Here is a 17,110-nt window from a genome sequence, read left to right as displayed (position 1 = left end):
GGAGAAAAAAAACTTCCAAAATCAGAAAAACAATTTGGCTGCTCTTAACTCATGAGGCACAAGCCATCTTTTTTCCTAATATCATCTTTATCTGCTTCTGTCTACCTTCTAGATCCTTTTCGGTTTTTCTTTGTAGTATTTTAATGATATAAAGCTCAATTCAATTTTCTAGCTGCCACCTTCTCTATGACCCGACTCTAATTTGCTCTCCACTTTAGTCTATGAGAACCTTTTTTAGTCTCGTGTCTAGATTTGAGAAGGTTGAAATCATGGATTTAATTAGCATTTTTTTTTAGAGTTTTAACCCCACAATTTGATAATAGCAAATCATTGTTTTTTAAGATGAATGTATCGGAGTATTTTATTACTTGAGTTTTCAGTTTTCTCAGTATTTTTTCTACAATTTTCAATATTTTTTGAACGCTAAGATATGAATTTTCAGTATTTTTTGTCAAAATTCATCCAAAGTTTATGTTACAATTTGGAAATGGTATTTGAGAGAACGTGTTTGTTTGTCTTTCTATGAGGTGTATCAGTTTCCTCTACAGATCTGGTTGTGTTGAGTTTATGGTAATTTTTTTTTCTCCTCAAGTTTTTGTGAAAGTCTTTCCTTTGTGCCCCCATTTCTCCTTTTTGTGGATATTTTGAAAATCTCTCTGTTTTGTTTTTCCAATTTCATCCGTAAGGATGTTATAAGTTGATCCTAGGTTGACTTAGTTTCCTTTCCTTATTAAAAAAAAGGGGTAGAACTGTCAAACGGGTTGAATAGGCGCGGGTTATGGGTTCAGTTATTTCGGGTTCTTGTAAAAAAGGGTCTGGTCTATTTCGTGATTGTAAAATATGGATTTTTACGGGTTTTGTCCCGAATTAAAGTCATTTTATAAATATACTTGTTTTCTTTAATTTTAATTATAAACATCTAGTTTAATACATGATACTGCTATAAGTAAACATTTTTTTTGTTTAATATATTCAATATCGCCAACGCTAAATGAAGTATTAGATTAGTTAGTTGTTACACATACTTGACAAGAAGTGACTATATTTATATGGCGGTCATTTAAGTAGTAATCATGTGATAAAATCATGCTATAAAAAGATAAGCATAAATTATTTACAAAAATTTAAAGTTTCCGACCCGCGAGAGTCTCTTTTTCCGACAACTTCCGGGTAATAGCTCACTGATCGAGCGCTCTTGCGCCCAGTTTCGAGTGTCTTCTTGGATAGTTATAGCGGCCCAACTCGACCGCCATCTGTGGCACTTCCTGTTGGTGTGATGCCAAAGTAAAGCCAAAGTTCTTTTTGGTTTTTTGGTTCATACACTCTCCCACATCGGTGGGGAGAGTTGTATGTTAAGTGTTTATATTGCCTTTGGTCCAATGTTGGGTAAGAGATTGGACCAAGGAGGCTTTTGTGGTGATTGTTGGGCCTGTGGGTTTGGGTCCAAACACACACACGCGCGCGCGCGCCGGCCCGGCCCGGCTCGAGCTCGGGCTCGGGTTTGGGTTTGGGTAGAGCACCTGCGGTTGGCCCCCTTTTATCTTTCTTTTTGGGCTTGGCTTGTGTGTGTATTTGGAGTCCAGTAACGGATCTTAGTCAAACAAAATCTCTGTGATTAAGGAGATTTATTCTCCATTAATCCCGTTTGACTGTCATTAAGGAGAATTATTGTCTCCTTTATTTCCTCCGTTTTTGATCCTTCCGTTTGCACATAATGACTCTATTTTCGACTATAAATAGAAATTTGTTCTCTCATCACTTGAGACACACAGATTCACACAATTTCTTCTACATCTCTCTATATGATAATATTCTGCTTCTGAGTTTTACTTCTGGGTTCGGTACTGTTAGTTCTAAGGCTCTCATACACGAGTGGTTGTGTACGGGTGTCGCAGTGTTAACCTTGGGGAACTACCGGCGAGAGACAATTACCACCACGGTCGTGCCGATATAGTTTTCAAGTCAGTGGCCTCCATACCACGGCGCTGCAATTTCCGTTCCGATAAGTCTTTTTCTGTCTCTTGTTTCTGTTCAAGTTTCTGTCTGTTTTCATTGTTACGATTTATCTTCCAACAATTTGAAAACTATATTATTTCTGTCGTAACAATGGCTGCCGTCTCAAACAAAATCTGTCCGAATTGTCGAAATTGGAACCCTTAGACGGTATGAACTACAAAAGATGGTCTCGTAAATCGCTTATGTATTTTGAACAATTAGAAATCGACTATGTTTTATTTTCTCGATCCTCCCGCATTATTACCGCGCATCTTTGTAGAATCTACCCCACCTTCGTCTAATGTTGTTAAGTCGAATGAGGAGACTATTAAGAAACATGATAAGGATAACAAAACTGCTAAGTTCCATCTCCTTACCCATATGTCGAATACTCTCTTTGATTTATTTCCGGTCCATAAATCTGCTAAGACTATATGGGAATTGTTAGAGAAAAAATATGGGGCTGACGATGCGGGTAAGAAAAAATATGTTGTCGGGCAGTGGCTTGGGTTTCAAATGGTAGATGACAAACCAATTATGGAGCAAGTTCATGTTTATGAGAACTTGTGTGCCGATGTCACTAATGAGGGAATGAAACTAGATGAAATTTTCTTGGCCAATGTTTTGCTAGAAAAATTCCCCCCTTCCTGGAATGAGTATAGGAACCATTTGAAACATAAGAAAAAAGATTTGTCCCTTCAAGAACTAGTAGGCCACATGAGGACTGAAGAAGCTAATCGTCTGAAAGATAAGTCACCCAATTGTCTCTTACTCTTTGTCAAAGCCAATCTTGTTGAAACTGGTGGGTCTTCAAAAGAAGATAGGTTCAAGGGTAAGGGAAAGGCTAAAGCTGGTCAGGGTCAATCCAAGGGTCAAAATGCCAAGAAAGCTGGTCAAGGGAAATTCACCAAACCTGCCTCAAAGATCCAGAAAACAAATCTGGTTTGCTATGTTTGTGGGAAAACGGATCACAAAGCTTATCAGTGTCCTCAAAAGAAAGTTGCTGCTGAAGCTAATGTTGCTGAAAAGGATGATATTATTGTTGCTGTAGTGGTTGAGGCTAATCTGGTTGCAAATGCTAGTGATTGGATTCTGGATACAGGGGCTTCAAGGCATCTTTGTGCTAACAAGGATCTCTTTCTTGAATTTGAAGATGTTTCGATGGTGAATGTGTCTACATGGGTAACTCTTCTTCTCTTTGTTATCAGGCAAAGGCAAGATCTTTCTCAAACTAACCTCGGGGAAAACTCTTGCTTTAAATAATGTTTTGTATGTTCCTACTTTGCGTCGAAACCTCGTGTCTGGTGCCTTGCTAAACAAAGCTGGTGTGAAACTTGTTTTTGAGGCTGACAAGGTTGTAATGTCGCGCAATGGGGATTTTGTGGGCAAGGGTTATCTCTGTGGGGGTTTATTTATTTTGAATGTTGATTCTCCTATCATTAATAATAATACTTCTACTTCGCTTATATTCTTTGAGTCTAATGATGTTTGGCATGGTAGATTAGGTCATGTGAATTTTGATTCGGTTAAAAAGCTCAAATCTATGTCGCTTATTCCATCGTTATCTTCAGAAACTCATGAGAAGTGTCCTAGTTGTGTCGAGGCCAAATTTGCTAAGAAACCTAGTAGACCTGTTACAACTAGACAAACGAGTCTTCTTGAGTTAATTCACACCGACCTAGCTGACTTCAAAAACACCATGAGCAGAGGTGGTAAACATTATTATGTCACTTTTATTGATGATTTTTCTAGATATACCAAAGTATATTTGCTTAGAAATAAAAGTGAAGCGAGGACATGTTTATAAAGTACAAAAGCGAGGTAGAAAATCAGCTTGATAGGAAGATTAAAAGAGTCGAGTCCGATCGAGGAGGAGAGTATGGCTCTGGTTATTTAGTAGATTTTTGTGAGAAAAATGGTTTAATACATGAAAAAAGTCCACCATACTTACCTCAATCGAATGGAGTAGCTGAACGTAAAAATAGAACTTTGAAAGAAATGATGAATGCTATGCTTTTAAGTTCGCCTTTACGATGATATGTGGGGGAAGCGGTGCTTTCGACTTGTCATATTCTTAACAGGGTACCTCATAAGAAACTAGACAAGACACCCTATGAGATGTGGAAAGGTTATGCTCCTAACTTAAGTTACCTTAAAGTGTGGGGGTGTTTGGCTAAAGTAGGCTTACCTAGCTTTAGGAGGCCAACCATTGGACCTAAGACTTATGACTGCGTTTTCATTGGTTATGCTCAAAACAGTTCTGCTTATAGGTTCATGTCTTTAAGTGACAGGTCTATATCCGAGGCTAGAGATCTTTGAGTTTTTTGAGCGGTATTTCCTTTGAAGAAGGAAACAGTATCACTACCCGATGCCCCTGTCGTTTCTCTTGTGCTGTTAACCCTACCGACAGTTCTATGCATGCGAGTACTAGTACTTCGTGGATCATGCGGTTGAACCAAGAAGGAGTAAAAGGCCCAGAATTGAAAAGAGCTACGGGAGTGATTTCATCGAAGCGATGCTATCGGACTTCACTTATCCGAAATCGCAGGTGATATTTGTGCTTTTGATGAGCTTGTTTTCGCCTTTTTAATAGAAGATGATCCAAAAACATATGATGAGGCTATGAGATCTATAGATGTTGTTTTTTTGGAAAGAAGCTATTAAAAATGAACTAGATTCTATTGTTTCTAATCAGACTTGGGAGTTAACTGATTTGCCTAAAGGTAGTAAACCCATTAGTAGCAAATGGATTTTTAAAAAGAAAATGAGACCTGATGGAACAATAGAAAGGTTCAAGGCCAGACTTGTGGTGAGGGGGTTTACACAAAAGAAAGATATTGACTACTTTGATACCTACTCACCTGTGACTAAAATTTCCACCATTAGAACTCTTATTGCTTTAGCTGCTATTCATGATCTCGTAGTACATCAGATGGATGTAAAAACTGCATTTTTGAATGGTGACCTAAATGAAGAGATCTATATGTTGCAACCTGAGGGGTTTGTGGTAAAAGGTCAAGAGAGTAAGGTGTGTAAACTGAGAAAATCACTATATGGTCTTAAACAAGCACCTAAACAGTGGTATGAGAAATTTCACAACACTTTGACTGACGATGGCTATATAACTAACAATTCTGATTCGTGTGTCTATTCTAAAATGTTTGGATCAGATTGTGTGATTATATGCTTATATGTTGATGACATGTTAATTCTTGGTAATAATTTATCTGTTGTAAATAAAACCAAACAATTTTTGTCATCACGGTTTGTGATGAAAGACTTAGGAGAAGCTGATGTTATCCTTGGAGTTAGAGTTGTGAAAACCCCAAGTGGTATATCCCTTAGTCAATCACATTATGTTGAAAAAGTGTTGAAGAAGTTTAACAGTTTTGATGTTACACCTGCTAGAACTCCTTATGATGCTAGTATATCTTTGTGTAAGAACTTGGGTGATAGTGTCTCACAAGAAGAATATGCTAGAATTATAGGAAGTGTGATGTTCCTCATGAACTGTACTCGACCGGACATTGCTTATCTTTGTTAGTAGATCGAGTCGATATACACATAACCTTGATCTTGCCGAGCATTGGAATGCACTTCGTAAATCGCTTAAATACCCGAAAGGAACAGTTGATTTGTGTTTGCATTATAGTAAATTTCTTTGTGTTAGAAGGATATTGTGATGCAAATTGGGTTGCGGTAATGATGAAATTCATTCCACTAGTGGTTATGTGTTCACATTGGGTGGAGGAGCTATATCGTGGAAGTCCGCAAAGCAGGACTTGTATAGCTAGCTCTACCATGGAATCTGAGTTCGTTGCTCTTGAGTTGGCAGGTCAAGAAGCAGATTGGTTGAGGAACTTACTAGCAGACGTGCCCATATGGGGGGGACAGGTAGCACCAGTCTCCCTACTCTGTGATAGTAAAGCAGCTATCGGTGTTGCTAAGAATAATGTCTATAATGGTAAGAGACGACATATTCGAATCAGGCACGGTGTGGTAAAACAACTTCTGAAAAATGGAGTAATTGCTTTGGACTATGTGAAGTCCGAACGTAATCTTGCCGATCCCTTTACTAAAGGGTTAACAAGGAGAGTAGTCCTTGACATGTCGAGAGGAATGGGGCTTAAGTCCTTAAATCAAGTTTGAGTGTGATACTTGATGGACTCTATAGCTTATTCCTATGGCATTTGATATCCATAGCCAATTTTGGTGGTGCTTTGAGACGCACTTGATGGATTGTGTTTTTATATGAGGTTGGACTTTGTCCTTAATAGCTCTTATGAGAAGTGCTACTGAGAAGCACTTGAGCTACCTTTGGGGGTGTGATGGTTTAGCCACCATCTATGTAAGAATATAAAAATTCTCACTAGAGCACTCACCTAAACCAGGGTAAACGCATGGCTTTAAAAGCGTTGCACTTGAAATCGCGGAACAAAACAGTCTTTGAAGGTATGATATGTGTTGTGGGGGAATCAATGACCGAAGACCGACAAGGAATTCAAATCGAAAGATATTCTCTTGTTAAAAGTAAGTTGTTGCCTCATTTCACTAATACGTCAATTCAACTCGAAAGACATTGAACGTTTAAGTATCCAGTCCTTCCTTACCTAGAATTTCTCTTTAGCTTTTCCTTATCATCAGTGGGGGATTGTTGGTGTGATGCCAAAGTACAGCCAAAGTTCTTTTTGGTTTTTTGGTTCATACACTCTCCCACATCGGTGGGGAGAGTTGTATGTTAAGTGTTTATATTGCCTTTGGTCCAATGTTGGGTAAGAGATTGGACCAAGGAGGCTTTTGTGGTGATTGTTGGGCCTGTGGGTTTGGGTCCAAACAAACACACGCGCGCGCGCGCCGGCCCGGCCCGGCTCGAGCTCGGGCTCGGGTTTGGGTTTGGGTAGAGCACCTGCGGTGCGGGCCAAAGGCCCCCTTTTATCTTTCTTTTTGGGCTTGACTTGTGTGTGTATTTGGAGTCCAGTAACGGATCTTAGTCAAACAAAATCTCTGTGATTAAGGAGATTTATTCTCCATTAATCCCGTTTGACTGTCATTAAGGAGAATTATTGTCTCCTTTATTTCCTCCGTTTTTGATCCTTCCGTTTGCCTGTAACAGCTCTATTTTCGACTATAAATAGAGCTGTTCTCTCATCACTTGAGACACACAGATTCACACAATTTCTTCTACATCTCTCTATATGATAATATTCTGCTTCTGAGTTTTACTTCTGGGTTCGGTACTGTTAGTTCTAAGGCTCTCATACACGAGTGGTTGTGTACGGGTGTCGCAGTGTTAACCTTGGGGAACTACCGGCGAGAGACGATTACCACCACGGTCGTGCCGATATAGTTTTCAAGTCAGTGGCCTCCATACCACGGCGCTGCAATTTCCGTTCCGATAAGTCTTTTTCTGTCTCTTGTTTCTGTTCAAGTTTCTGTCTGTTTTCATTGTTACGATTTATCTTCCAACACTTCCATGGCGGTACGAAACTTCTTATTAGAGCATTCATGCTTTCTTGTCTTGGGTTGGCTTCCTCTATAATGTGGAGCGAGAGAGAGTCGAGGAAGCTTCTCGAAGCAGTTCCTTGAAAAAACAGAAAGCCCTCTTTTTCTACATATGCGGTGCTTGCCTACAAAGCGGAAAGGATAATTCCTGTGGTTGGCGCGTGCGCAGCGCACTCCGATAGGACATTTTTCAGAAGAGTTGAATTAGAATACAATAAGCGGTCATTTCTACTTGCTTACTTGTTAGAGTAAGGAGATTGCCCCTTTCATACTATAAATGAGGTAATATCCTATCTAGAAATTCCGAGATATCAGTAGAATCGGGGGTGGCTGGTGGTTTCGGGATCCCGTAGAAAATGCGAACGAAACACGCACATCAGCTATTTTCGAGGGAAATACGATCCGCTTGTTCTTTTATATGCCGTTTTATAGTAGTTTTATTAGCTTAAAATACAATTTTTTAATAAATTTACCTTTTTTTTGGGTCAAATCACAGATCGATCGGGTCATAATCCTAAATATACGAGTTATTATCGGACCGGCTCATTTTTAGGTTCGGATTTAAAAGCATAAATTAGGTAAAATTTTACTCCGTAGCATATTGATATTGTGATCCAACTTGTATTTGTATTCGTACACTACACCCACCCACCACAGCTCCCCTCAGTCAAAACAGCCACACGTGTGGAACTCTCTCCACACAGCCATCAGAATATAAATACCCCACTCACCTCCTCTCCTTCCTCTTCATTTCCCCTTCACACTTCTCCATTTCCCAAACCTCCCATCCTCTGTAAATAAATAAATTAATTAATTAACTAAGTATATTAAATTAATCTTAATGAGAGAGCGAAGGATGCCGTCGTTACCAATAGAACCGTTAGACGCTGCCGGCGTTCAAATCCCTTATTACTTCCGCTGTCCCATTTCCCTCGAACTCATGACCGACCCGGTTACCGTCTGTACCGGTCAAACCTACGACCGCTCTAGCATCGAGTCCTGGGTTTCCACCGGTAATATTACGTGCCCGGTTACCCGCTCCCCTCTTTCCGATTTTACCCTTATTCCTAATCATACTCTCCGCCGGCTCATTCAAGAGTGGTGCGTTGCGAACCGGTCTTTCGGTGTTGAGCGTATTCCCACGCCTAAACAACCGGCTGACCCATCTTTAGTTCGGTCTTTGTTGAACCAGGTTGCATCCGGTTCAAACCTGGTTCAAAATCGGGTGGCCGCGATGAGGAGGATTAGGGGTCTTGCCCGGGATTCGGAGAAGAATCGGTTGGTTATTTCCGCTATGAATGTAAGAGACGTTGTAATTTCAATTCTATTCAGTTCAGCTCCGGATTTGTGCGATGAATTGAGGTATGAATCCCTTGCGCTGTTGGCGGTATTTCCGCCTTCCGATTCGGACTGTCCAACAATCGCGTCGGATCCTGGGAAAATTCAATATCTGGTGAATTTACTATTCCACCCGACATCGATCGAGGTCCGAGTCAACTCGGCCTCGTTGCTTGAATCGGTCATCGCCGGAACTAAATCGCCGGAACTTCGGTCTTTCATTACCGCACATGACGAAGTCTTCCCAGGTGTTGTGGCATTACTCACGCTCGCTAGCCCATCCCCACGCGCGCTGAAAGTCGGGGTAAAGACACTCTTTGCGCTGTGCCTCAACAAACAACATCGCCACAAAGCAGTATCCGCGGGTGCAGTCGACGCGCTGATAATGCGATTGGCAGAACTCGACAAGTGCGATTGCGAGAGAGCGCTAGCAACCGTAGAATTGTTATGTCGAATTCCACAAGGATGTGCGGCGTTTGCTTCGCACGCGCTAACGGTACCCCTGCTGGTAAAGACAATTCTCAAAGTTTCGGATCGCGCAACAGAGTACGCAGCTGGCGCGTTGCTGTCACTGTGTTCAACTGCAGAGAGGCTTCAGATTGAGGCAGTCAACGCAGGGGTATTGACCCAGCTGTTATTGTTGGTACAAAGCGATTGCACGGAACGCGCTAAAAGAAAGGCGCAGATGTTGTTGAAGTTGCTTAGAAATTCTTGGCCCGATCATTCTATTGGAATTTCTGATGATTTTAATTGTAGCGACGTCGTTCCGTTTTGACCACGGGGTAACTTTTTTTTTTTTTTTGAGGGTAGTAAATTTTGGATGTGGTAATTTGATTAATTTGATTGTTATTAGTGTTAATTAATTGTAATTGTCAAAGGATGAAGCGGGTAAAATTAGAATTAGGTGGTGGTAGTCTTGTAGACATGTCACTAATTAGTTTGAAACGTTTCTTATCGGCAACAACTTGTGTATTTATCTTTGATTCTTCAATATCATTTTGCATTTAGTCGAGTGTCCGTCTTAATCTTAAAACAGATCAAATACTATCACAACTTTTGGCATTTATGAGGCAAGTTATTATATGGTTTTGATATAAATTCTTAAGATGAATAATATCCGTTTTAAATGAGAATTTGTGATTATTTTGAGCTTTCTTTTCCATTTAATTGGTGAAGGGTGAGTGGTGATAGTGGGTGTGAAAAGTATAGGTTTAATAATAATAAGGATTGTAGTGGAAATTAGATGACCGTGTAACTCGTGTATATAGTTAGTAAACGTATTATCAATGACCAATGCCATTGACTGGTCTAATGTATGGTCTCACTAAATTTAAGAATTCAATTTCCCAACAAATGAGTCAATACGTCATTAGCTTTGGTTAGGCTCACCACAATGTTGGAGGATGATGGCTACTTTGAAATGGAAGTTTGATGTACAATATGTCTATTATGAAGTCAATAAATGAGCAGATCGGTTGGCTAATTTGGACATCGAGGAGTCAAGAGAGATCGAGATTGTTGACAAAGCACCTCTACACCTACGTAGCACCAAAACGGACACGGACACGGACATGGGACACGGCATCCCATGAAATTTAGGACACGGGATACGTTATTTAAATTTAATAAAATATATATTTTGTAGTTATATATGTGTGATTTTATTTTTGAAAAAATATTTGATATTAAATTTAAATAAATGAAGGTAAAATTTGACGTTAAATATAACTTATTCTCATTTCTAAAACAAAAAACCAACTTATAATCAATCTATTTCGATATCTCATTACTTGTCTAAAGAACATCATTTGCCCACCAAATTCAACCATATAACAATTCACGCCATTTACCTTAAATTCAACTTTCCGTTTGAAGGTGTGTCCAAATACCATGGACACGGCTCAAAATACCATGGACACACGTCGGACACGTGCCCAAATAAAAGATGAAAGTTAAACACGGCTTTACAGGTGTCCGACACGTTTTGACGTGTGTCCGACGAGTGTCGTGTCCGACACGGGAACACCGATTAGAAGGAGTGTCCGTGCAACCTACCTCTACACCTCTTTTAACTTATGGAACTCAATGTTAATTGATCCGAGTATCTTGACCTAGGAGTGTTCTTTTTTATATTTCTAGTTATTTTCATGTAACGGTATATCCCATTATTTTTTTTCACCGGAAATTATACTCAATTTCTATACCACATTTTTAAAGGAACAAATCACAAACACAATTTCTACTGAAATTAGTTGGAGACAGTCTCTCACGAGATCTATTGTTTACCGAATTTGAACTATTTTAACTACGGAATTTAAACCATTTTCACCAATACTATTAGGATCCTCATTTTACTCTTGTATAAAAATTTGGGATAGAATTGATAAACTTGAATTGCATCATTCAATTCTACAAACACAAATTAACTATAAAAACATAATTATATAGGAAACAAAATCTTCAATCTAATCTCCCAGAACTTTTTTTTTTTGGTAATTCACGCCCTTTTTTATTCTAACGTTCGTTTTCAATCAAAATAGATGGATAACTCGAAAAGAAAAATAAAAAGTTTAAAAGTTGATGGGCAAAATGGTATTAGATATGTCAATATTGCGGGAAATGTATTAAGGAAATGTGAGTTATGAGTTCATGCCCAAAATTTTGTTTATGAGATGCGAATCAGGCATTTTGGTTAGAAGTTGCGAATCTGACATTTCATATAATTTATAGAGTAATTATTATACGCATAGAGTAATTATTATACACATGTACATAGTTTAGCCGCTAATGCTAGATTATAAGCAGTCTCTTACTACCAAACAAAAAAAAAATTTATTATACGCATGTTATTAATCATTTCGGGACAGAATCCGACAAGTTATTCTCTGATATCACTGTTAGAATAAACGTACCTTAACAGCGGAATAGTACGAATATCAATGTGTCGATCGATTTCTGCCCACGAAAAGTCGAATTAGATGGCTATTAGAGTCACCAAAGGTAGTTCACAGTCTTCACACTCCAAATCCCAAAAGCTCAAATGATGGTGGCTTTGTTGTGATTGTATGTTACAGTTACTGTAACACCCCGACCCAAACCTAGGGTTGGGAGCGGTTTCTTATGATAGCTCACTAGGCTGTGTACATGGCCCACAGATCAACACGGATCCTTTATAGCGCATTTTGTCCTCACTCATGCGCATCGCGGGAACCTTCCCATGAGGCTACCCATCCTAAGACTACCTCCAGCCAAGCACGTTTAACTATGGAGTTATTTTGCATGGATGACCATAAAAGAAAGTGCATTTTGATGATCTGAGTAGTACTTTCAATCCCTTTAAGCACTAGTCATTTAAGCTTATCAATGAACCTCTTCAACTACCGTGGGATGCTACAATCACCACCACTTGAAGAACGCAACGTCCTCGTTGCCACTGGGAGCATAACCGCTAACCCAGAATCCTCCCCCGCTAGGTGGGTGATCACAATGAAGCGTATAACAACTGCCTCAAGGAGCGTATAATAACTGCCTCCCATCACCACACGATCGCAGGGTTGCTCTGATACCACTTGTAACACCCCGACCCAAAACTAGGGCCGGGAGCGGTTACTTATGATAGCTCACGAGGCCGTGTACATGGCCCATAGATCAACACGAATCCTTTATAGCGCATTTTGTCCCCAGTCATGCGCATCCCGGGAACCTTTCCCAGGAGGTCACCTATCCTAAGACTACTCCTAGCCAAGCACGATTCACTGTGGATTTCTTTTGTATGGATGACCATAAAAGAAAGTGCACTTTGGTGATCTGAGTAGTACTTTCAATCTCTTTAAGCACTAGTCATTTAAGCCTATCAATGGACCTCTTCAACTATCGTGGGGTGTTACAGTTACTGTTTTGTTGGTTGCTCTATGCTTAGATCAGTCCACAATTTATAGTGTCACAATAAGACATTTTCGAGGGGGAAATGTAATACCCGCCCTTTTAGGGACCCGTTGACCAGCGTTGACAGACTTTGGGAGCAGGTAATATCCCTTAGTGATGCGTGTCAGAGTTACCATTTGTCGTGCTTGCCTTTTATGTGGGGTGGTACTCGATAGAGTAGAGGCTACTCGATCGAGTAGCTTGGGTACTCGATCGAGTAGGGGGCACTCGATCGAGTACGTTAGTTACTCGATCGAGTATCGACTTTTCAGCGAGGGTTTATAATCGTGTTTCGTCAAAATCGCAAATCATTTCCGCCTCTTTCCTCTAAACCTAGATGTCGTCCCTTCCTCTTCCCTTCACCAAATACCTTCCATGAGAGGCTTTGAGGGTGCTTGTGCCATAGGAGTGCATAGCTTGAGTCGGGTACCAGTTCCTTTGCTAGATTTCCACATGGAGGTATGTCGTCATCATCATCCGTGTCTTTGTGTTTTCAGTTAAGGTTAGAAGGGTAGTGATAGAGAATTGTATTGTGTGTATAGGTGTTGCTTGATTGCTGGGTGTTGCGTGTGTGGACATGGAATCGTTGCAGTCGCTTAAAGGTAGGTTCGCCTACTCAGTTTCTGTTGATTGTCTAGTGTGTCGGTTGCTGCGTTGTTGTTGTGTTGTTGTCATACCGTGTGGTTGAGTATACATGGTAATCGGTTGTTGTATGCTGTTTTGTTGATTGTTGTTGTATTGCAGCTGTCTATGATTATTGTCGTTGGTTCTTGAGGTGCGTCCTCGGCTGAGTGGAGTCACTTGCGAGAGTGGCTTCACGCCCTAGTTTCGCCCTCTGTGGAACCTGTGGACGCGGGCCCACGGGGGCGCTTGGGAAGAACAAGCGTTTGCATTTGTGGAGTCGCCACCAATTTTTATGGGAAATTGGAACCGTTCGAATACCTCGTGCCATGTCAAGACACAAAGTAGAGACATGAACACCAAGAACTCGTTACCCTTAGCATTCTATGTCTAGAATGACTCTCGTGGATGACAATGAACACGGATGTTCACAGAAATCTGGAGTAAGGGGTGAGGGTACGTATTAGGAAGCTCTTTTGATCGAACACCTAATCCCGCCCGCCTCGATAACGGCCTCTACAAATGATTAGGGAAGTTATTCATACTCGATATATCGTCGATTATATGCATGCAATGCAACATCCAAGTTTTAATCCTAGCATGTGAGAATTAATACTAAGTCGGTAAACAATTAATTTAGCATACAATTTGGTCAAAGTCGGGATTTAAGTTCAATTACATGTGAAAGCATACAAATGATACAAGAGGTATGATAAATACAATAAGAAAATTACAATAATGAAAATTACATTAATTACATCAGGTTCATTGATTTATGTCGAAAATACCTTTAAAACGGATAATTTACGAAAAAAAGAATAAAAGAAAGAATTAACGAACAAGAATTAGGCGATAATACGGTTAATAATTAATTATACGTAAGCTAATTAAACTAAGTCAAGGCAGAACGGAAGTTCAGAGACAGAAATCAACCTGGAACAGCGAAGAGATCGCCCTTTGGAAGAGGCGCGGCGATTCTTTGCGTCTGTTCCAAGGGTGAGTTCTGGCCTGTGAAGCGGAACTGCAAATCGTTAATATTAATTGGTGAATTTAAAGATTGATTAGTATATTTACTCGGATGGAAGTGATTTATCAGGTTATTTACATATGATTAATGGTCATAAAAGCAATAAACATGGATGAGACGGAATTAAGATGAATTATTTACATGGATGAACGACTGATTAGTGACATGGGTGAACTAAATAGGCTAAAGACAACAAATTAATGACAAATTAATGACGAACAATGGATGAAAATATATCAAAGATTGAATTCCAGAAACTCAATATGAAAGAATCGAATTTCTACAACCCGGATTGACTTTAATGACGAAAACCCGCAAATATGAGATTATAAGGGATTTAAGTCGGATTTAATGACGAATTAAACGTGTTAATGATGAACAATATACATGTGAAATTATTATGTTGTCGTAACAAAGAATTGACGAAAACAAATGAAGACGAATAAAAGTTGACGAATTACAGAGGACGAAGGAAGAAGAAAGGAAGCAGGAACTGCGGCACCCTCACGAAGAGGCGCAGCAGTTGCTGCGTCCTTTCTCGACGGTTTGTCTTCTGGTAATCCGTAAAAAGGGTTTTAAACGGGGTTTTAGAAATCGGTTTTAAGAGGTATTTTCGACATAAACCTTACATTAATGATACAAAAAGTAAAGAACAATAATAAAAAGAGAGATTTACACCCTCAGACTTACATGTTTGACGAAACGAGATGAACTAAATTTACGATTAGTGATGCTCGACTCGAATGTAACGAAAGTGCCCTCGTAGGAGGAAAACGATTAAGATTAATTAAGTTGATTGATGTGGAGTTGGTCAAATTGGTCGGTCATGCAAACGAGGCTGGTACTCAGAAGGATCCGAGCTTACGTGGTCGAATGTTCAAGCACGTAGACGCCAAAAAGTAAGAATAAAGGTCTAGAATGCAAAGGGAGAAGAGAAGGGCGGACACTCGCGTGAGAAATATGTGGAGCGAAGGCTCCTATTTATACTAATCACGTGAAGGAATAGGGTTTTCGGAGAGACTTTGGAAGTGAATCTCGGAAAGATATGAAAAAGATACGAAAAATACGCAGAAAAGGACATGGGAAGAGGCGCAGCTTGCACTGCGTCTCTTGGAAGAGGCACAACACTTGCTGCGTCTCCAAGAGATGCAGCACTTGCTGCGTCTGTTCCCAAGTGGTTTCCTCCTGCGGAAGAAAGATTTCCGCGTTTAAGTTATGGAATGACGAGATAATTTGGTTTTCCTTAATATTTTATATGAATATTACGGGAAATACTTTACCAAAGATTAAAAGACTGTGAAATATTTATAAAATATGGAATAGAAATATCCGGAACATTCCAAAACATTCTGACTCGGGATTTAACGGTTATCAGAAAATGAACACGGTTTTAGGCCCGGACTCCAAATGTACTCTAATTACTGTCAAAACGACCGTATCGGCACGTACATGACAACTAAGAGGTAGACATCAGTGTTTGAGCAATCACTTGACGATAAAGTTACGAACTGTCACAAATCGTTCCGCGTACCAAACATGCGGCCCAATCATCACCGGGTGGTTTGCGAGGGGTGCGGAAATGAGGTATCTACAGAGCCCCCACTTTGACTGAGGCTTGGACAAGGCGAAAGTCAAAGTATAGCCATCAGGTCAATCGAAGATTACAACCTGACGACTATGGCGACGCGAGGCGGCTCAAGGGGTCTGAGCCAAGGACCTGTCGTCGGGAACATTTTAGAGTCTGTCGACTATCGGGGAGGGTCGTTTAAAGTCCATTAGACTACGTAAGTAGGCTCGCCAGCCATAAGAAGAGATCATACCTGAGACTTCTTCTTGAGATGCTTCCGGAGGTGCATAGGAGCTAAGGTTAAGCGTATGAGCTAAGGTTAAGACCTAAAAGTTATGTAAGGATTTGTGCTAGGGTGTGGGGCCCTAAAGGAAGCATCGACGGGAAGGAGGCCAAATATAATCTCAAACTGAGGGCAACCAAGGTTTAGGTGTAGGAACTTTATGGGTTTGGGAACTTCGGGAGAACGACACCTTTATCGCACTCCGCGGGAAAACAAGAAATGTTGTGAGTAGCAGGACACAGGCGGGAACTACTGGGAGAAATCTGCTTGGGGTTGTCTTCAAACAAACTTCGGAAGGACTTGAGAGGAACGATTGTATGTCGTGAACTCTCGTGTTGGGAAACCTTTATCAGGAATGTATCTCCATGTCTCGAGAGGGATTGTCTGTCCGCTTACTCTCGCTGGGGGAACATAATGAGGAACTTATCTCCATGTCTCGAGAGGGATTGTCTATCCGCTTACTCTCGCTGGGGGAACATAATGAAGGCGTGTCGAAACACCTGTGAAGGAATACTTGCTCGTTGTGACAAGCAAAGTCTTGGGAGCGATAAATAACGTATGATAGTCTTGCTGTCAGCTTGGAAATGCGGGTCTGAACGAAGAATAATCGTCAAACGGACCAAAAAGATAAAATGGCATCGAGAAAGAGGCGCACCAAAGATGGGCCCACAAATAACGAACTCATAACGAATTTTTGAAAACTCGTATGGAGGGAACCTCAGGAAGAGGCGCAGCGCCTGCTGCGTCTGTTCCTGAGGGTGTCTTTTCTGCGTAAAAACGCGATAAACAGAGGGTTCAATTCATTTGTTCGAAATACAAATTCCTCAATTTCTCTCTCAAATCTTAACCATTT

The 17,110-nt window shown here is 40.4% G+C and overlaps 1 protein-coding gene across 1 annotated transcript; it reads left to right on the top strand.

Annotated features, from left to right (window-relative positions):
* The first annotated feature begins 8,227 nt into the window (after positions 1 to 8,227).
* On the top strand, positions 8,228 to 9,847 carry LOC141611621 (U-box domain-containing protein 26-like). The gene has a single exon (XM_074430206.1). It carries the CDS (start codon positions 8,339 to 8,341, stop codon positions 9,608 to 9,610), a length of 1,272 nt encoding a protein of 423 aa, XP_074286307.1. The 5' UTR covers positions 8,228 to 8,338; the 3' UTR covers positions 9,611 to 9,847.
* The last annotated feature ends 7,263 nt before the right edge of the window (positions 9,848 to 17,110 follow it).

This window comes from Silene latifolia, chromosome 11, assembly GCF_048544455.1.
Source record: "Silene latifolia isolate original U9 population chromosome 11, ASM4854445v1, whole genome shotgun sequence".
In the NCBI taxonomy this organism is placed as follows: Eukaryota; Viridiplantae; Streptophyta; class Magnoliopsida; order Caryophyllales; family Caryophyllaceae; genus Silene; species Silene latifolia.
This window is presented reverse-complemented; position numbering and strand designations above follow the sequence as displayed.

What these genes read in the sequence shown, in the direction of transcription:
- LOC141611621 (XM_074430206.1), top strand. Translation starts at nt 8,339, where the DNA reads ATGAGAGAGCGAAGGATGCCGTCGTTACCAATAGAACCGTTAGACGCT.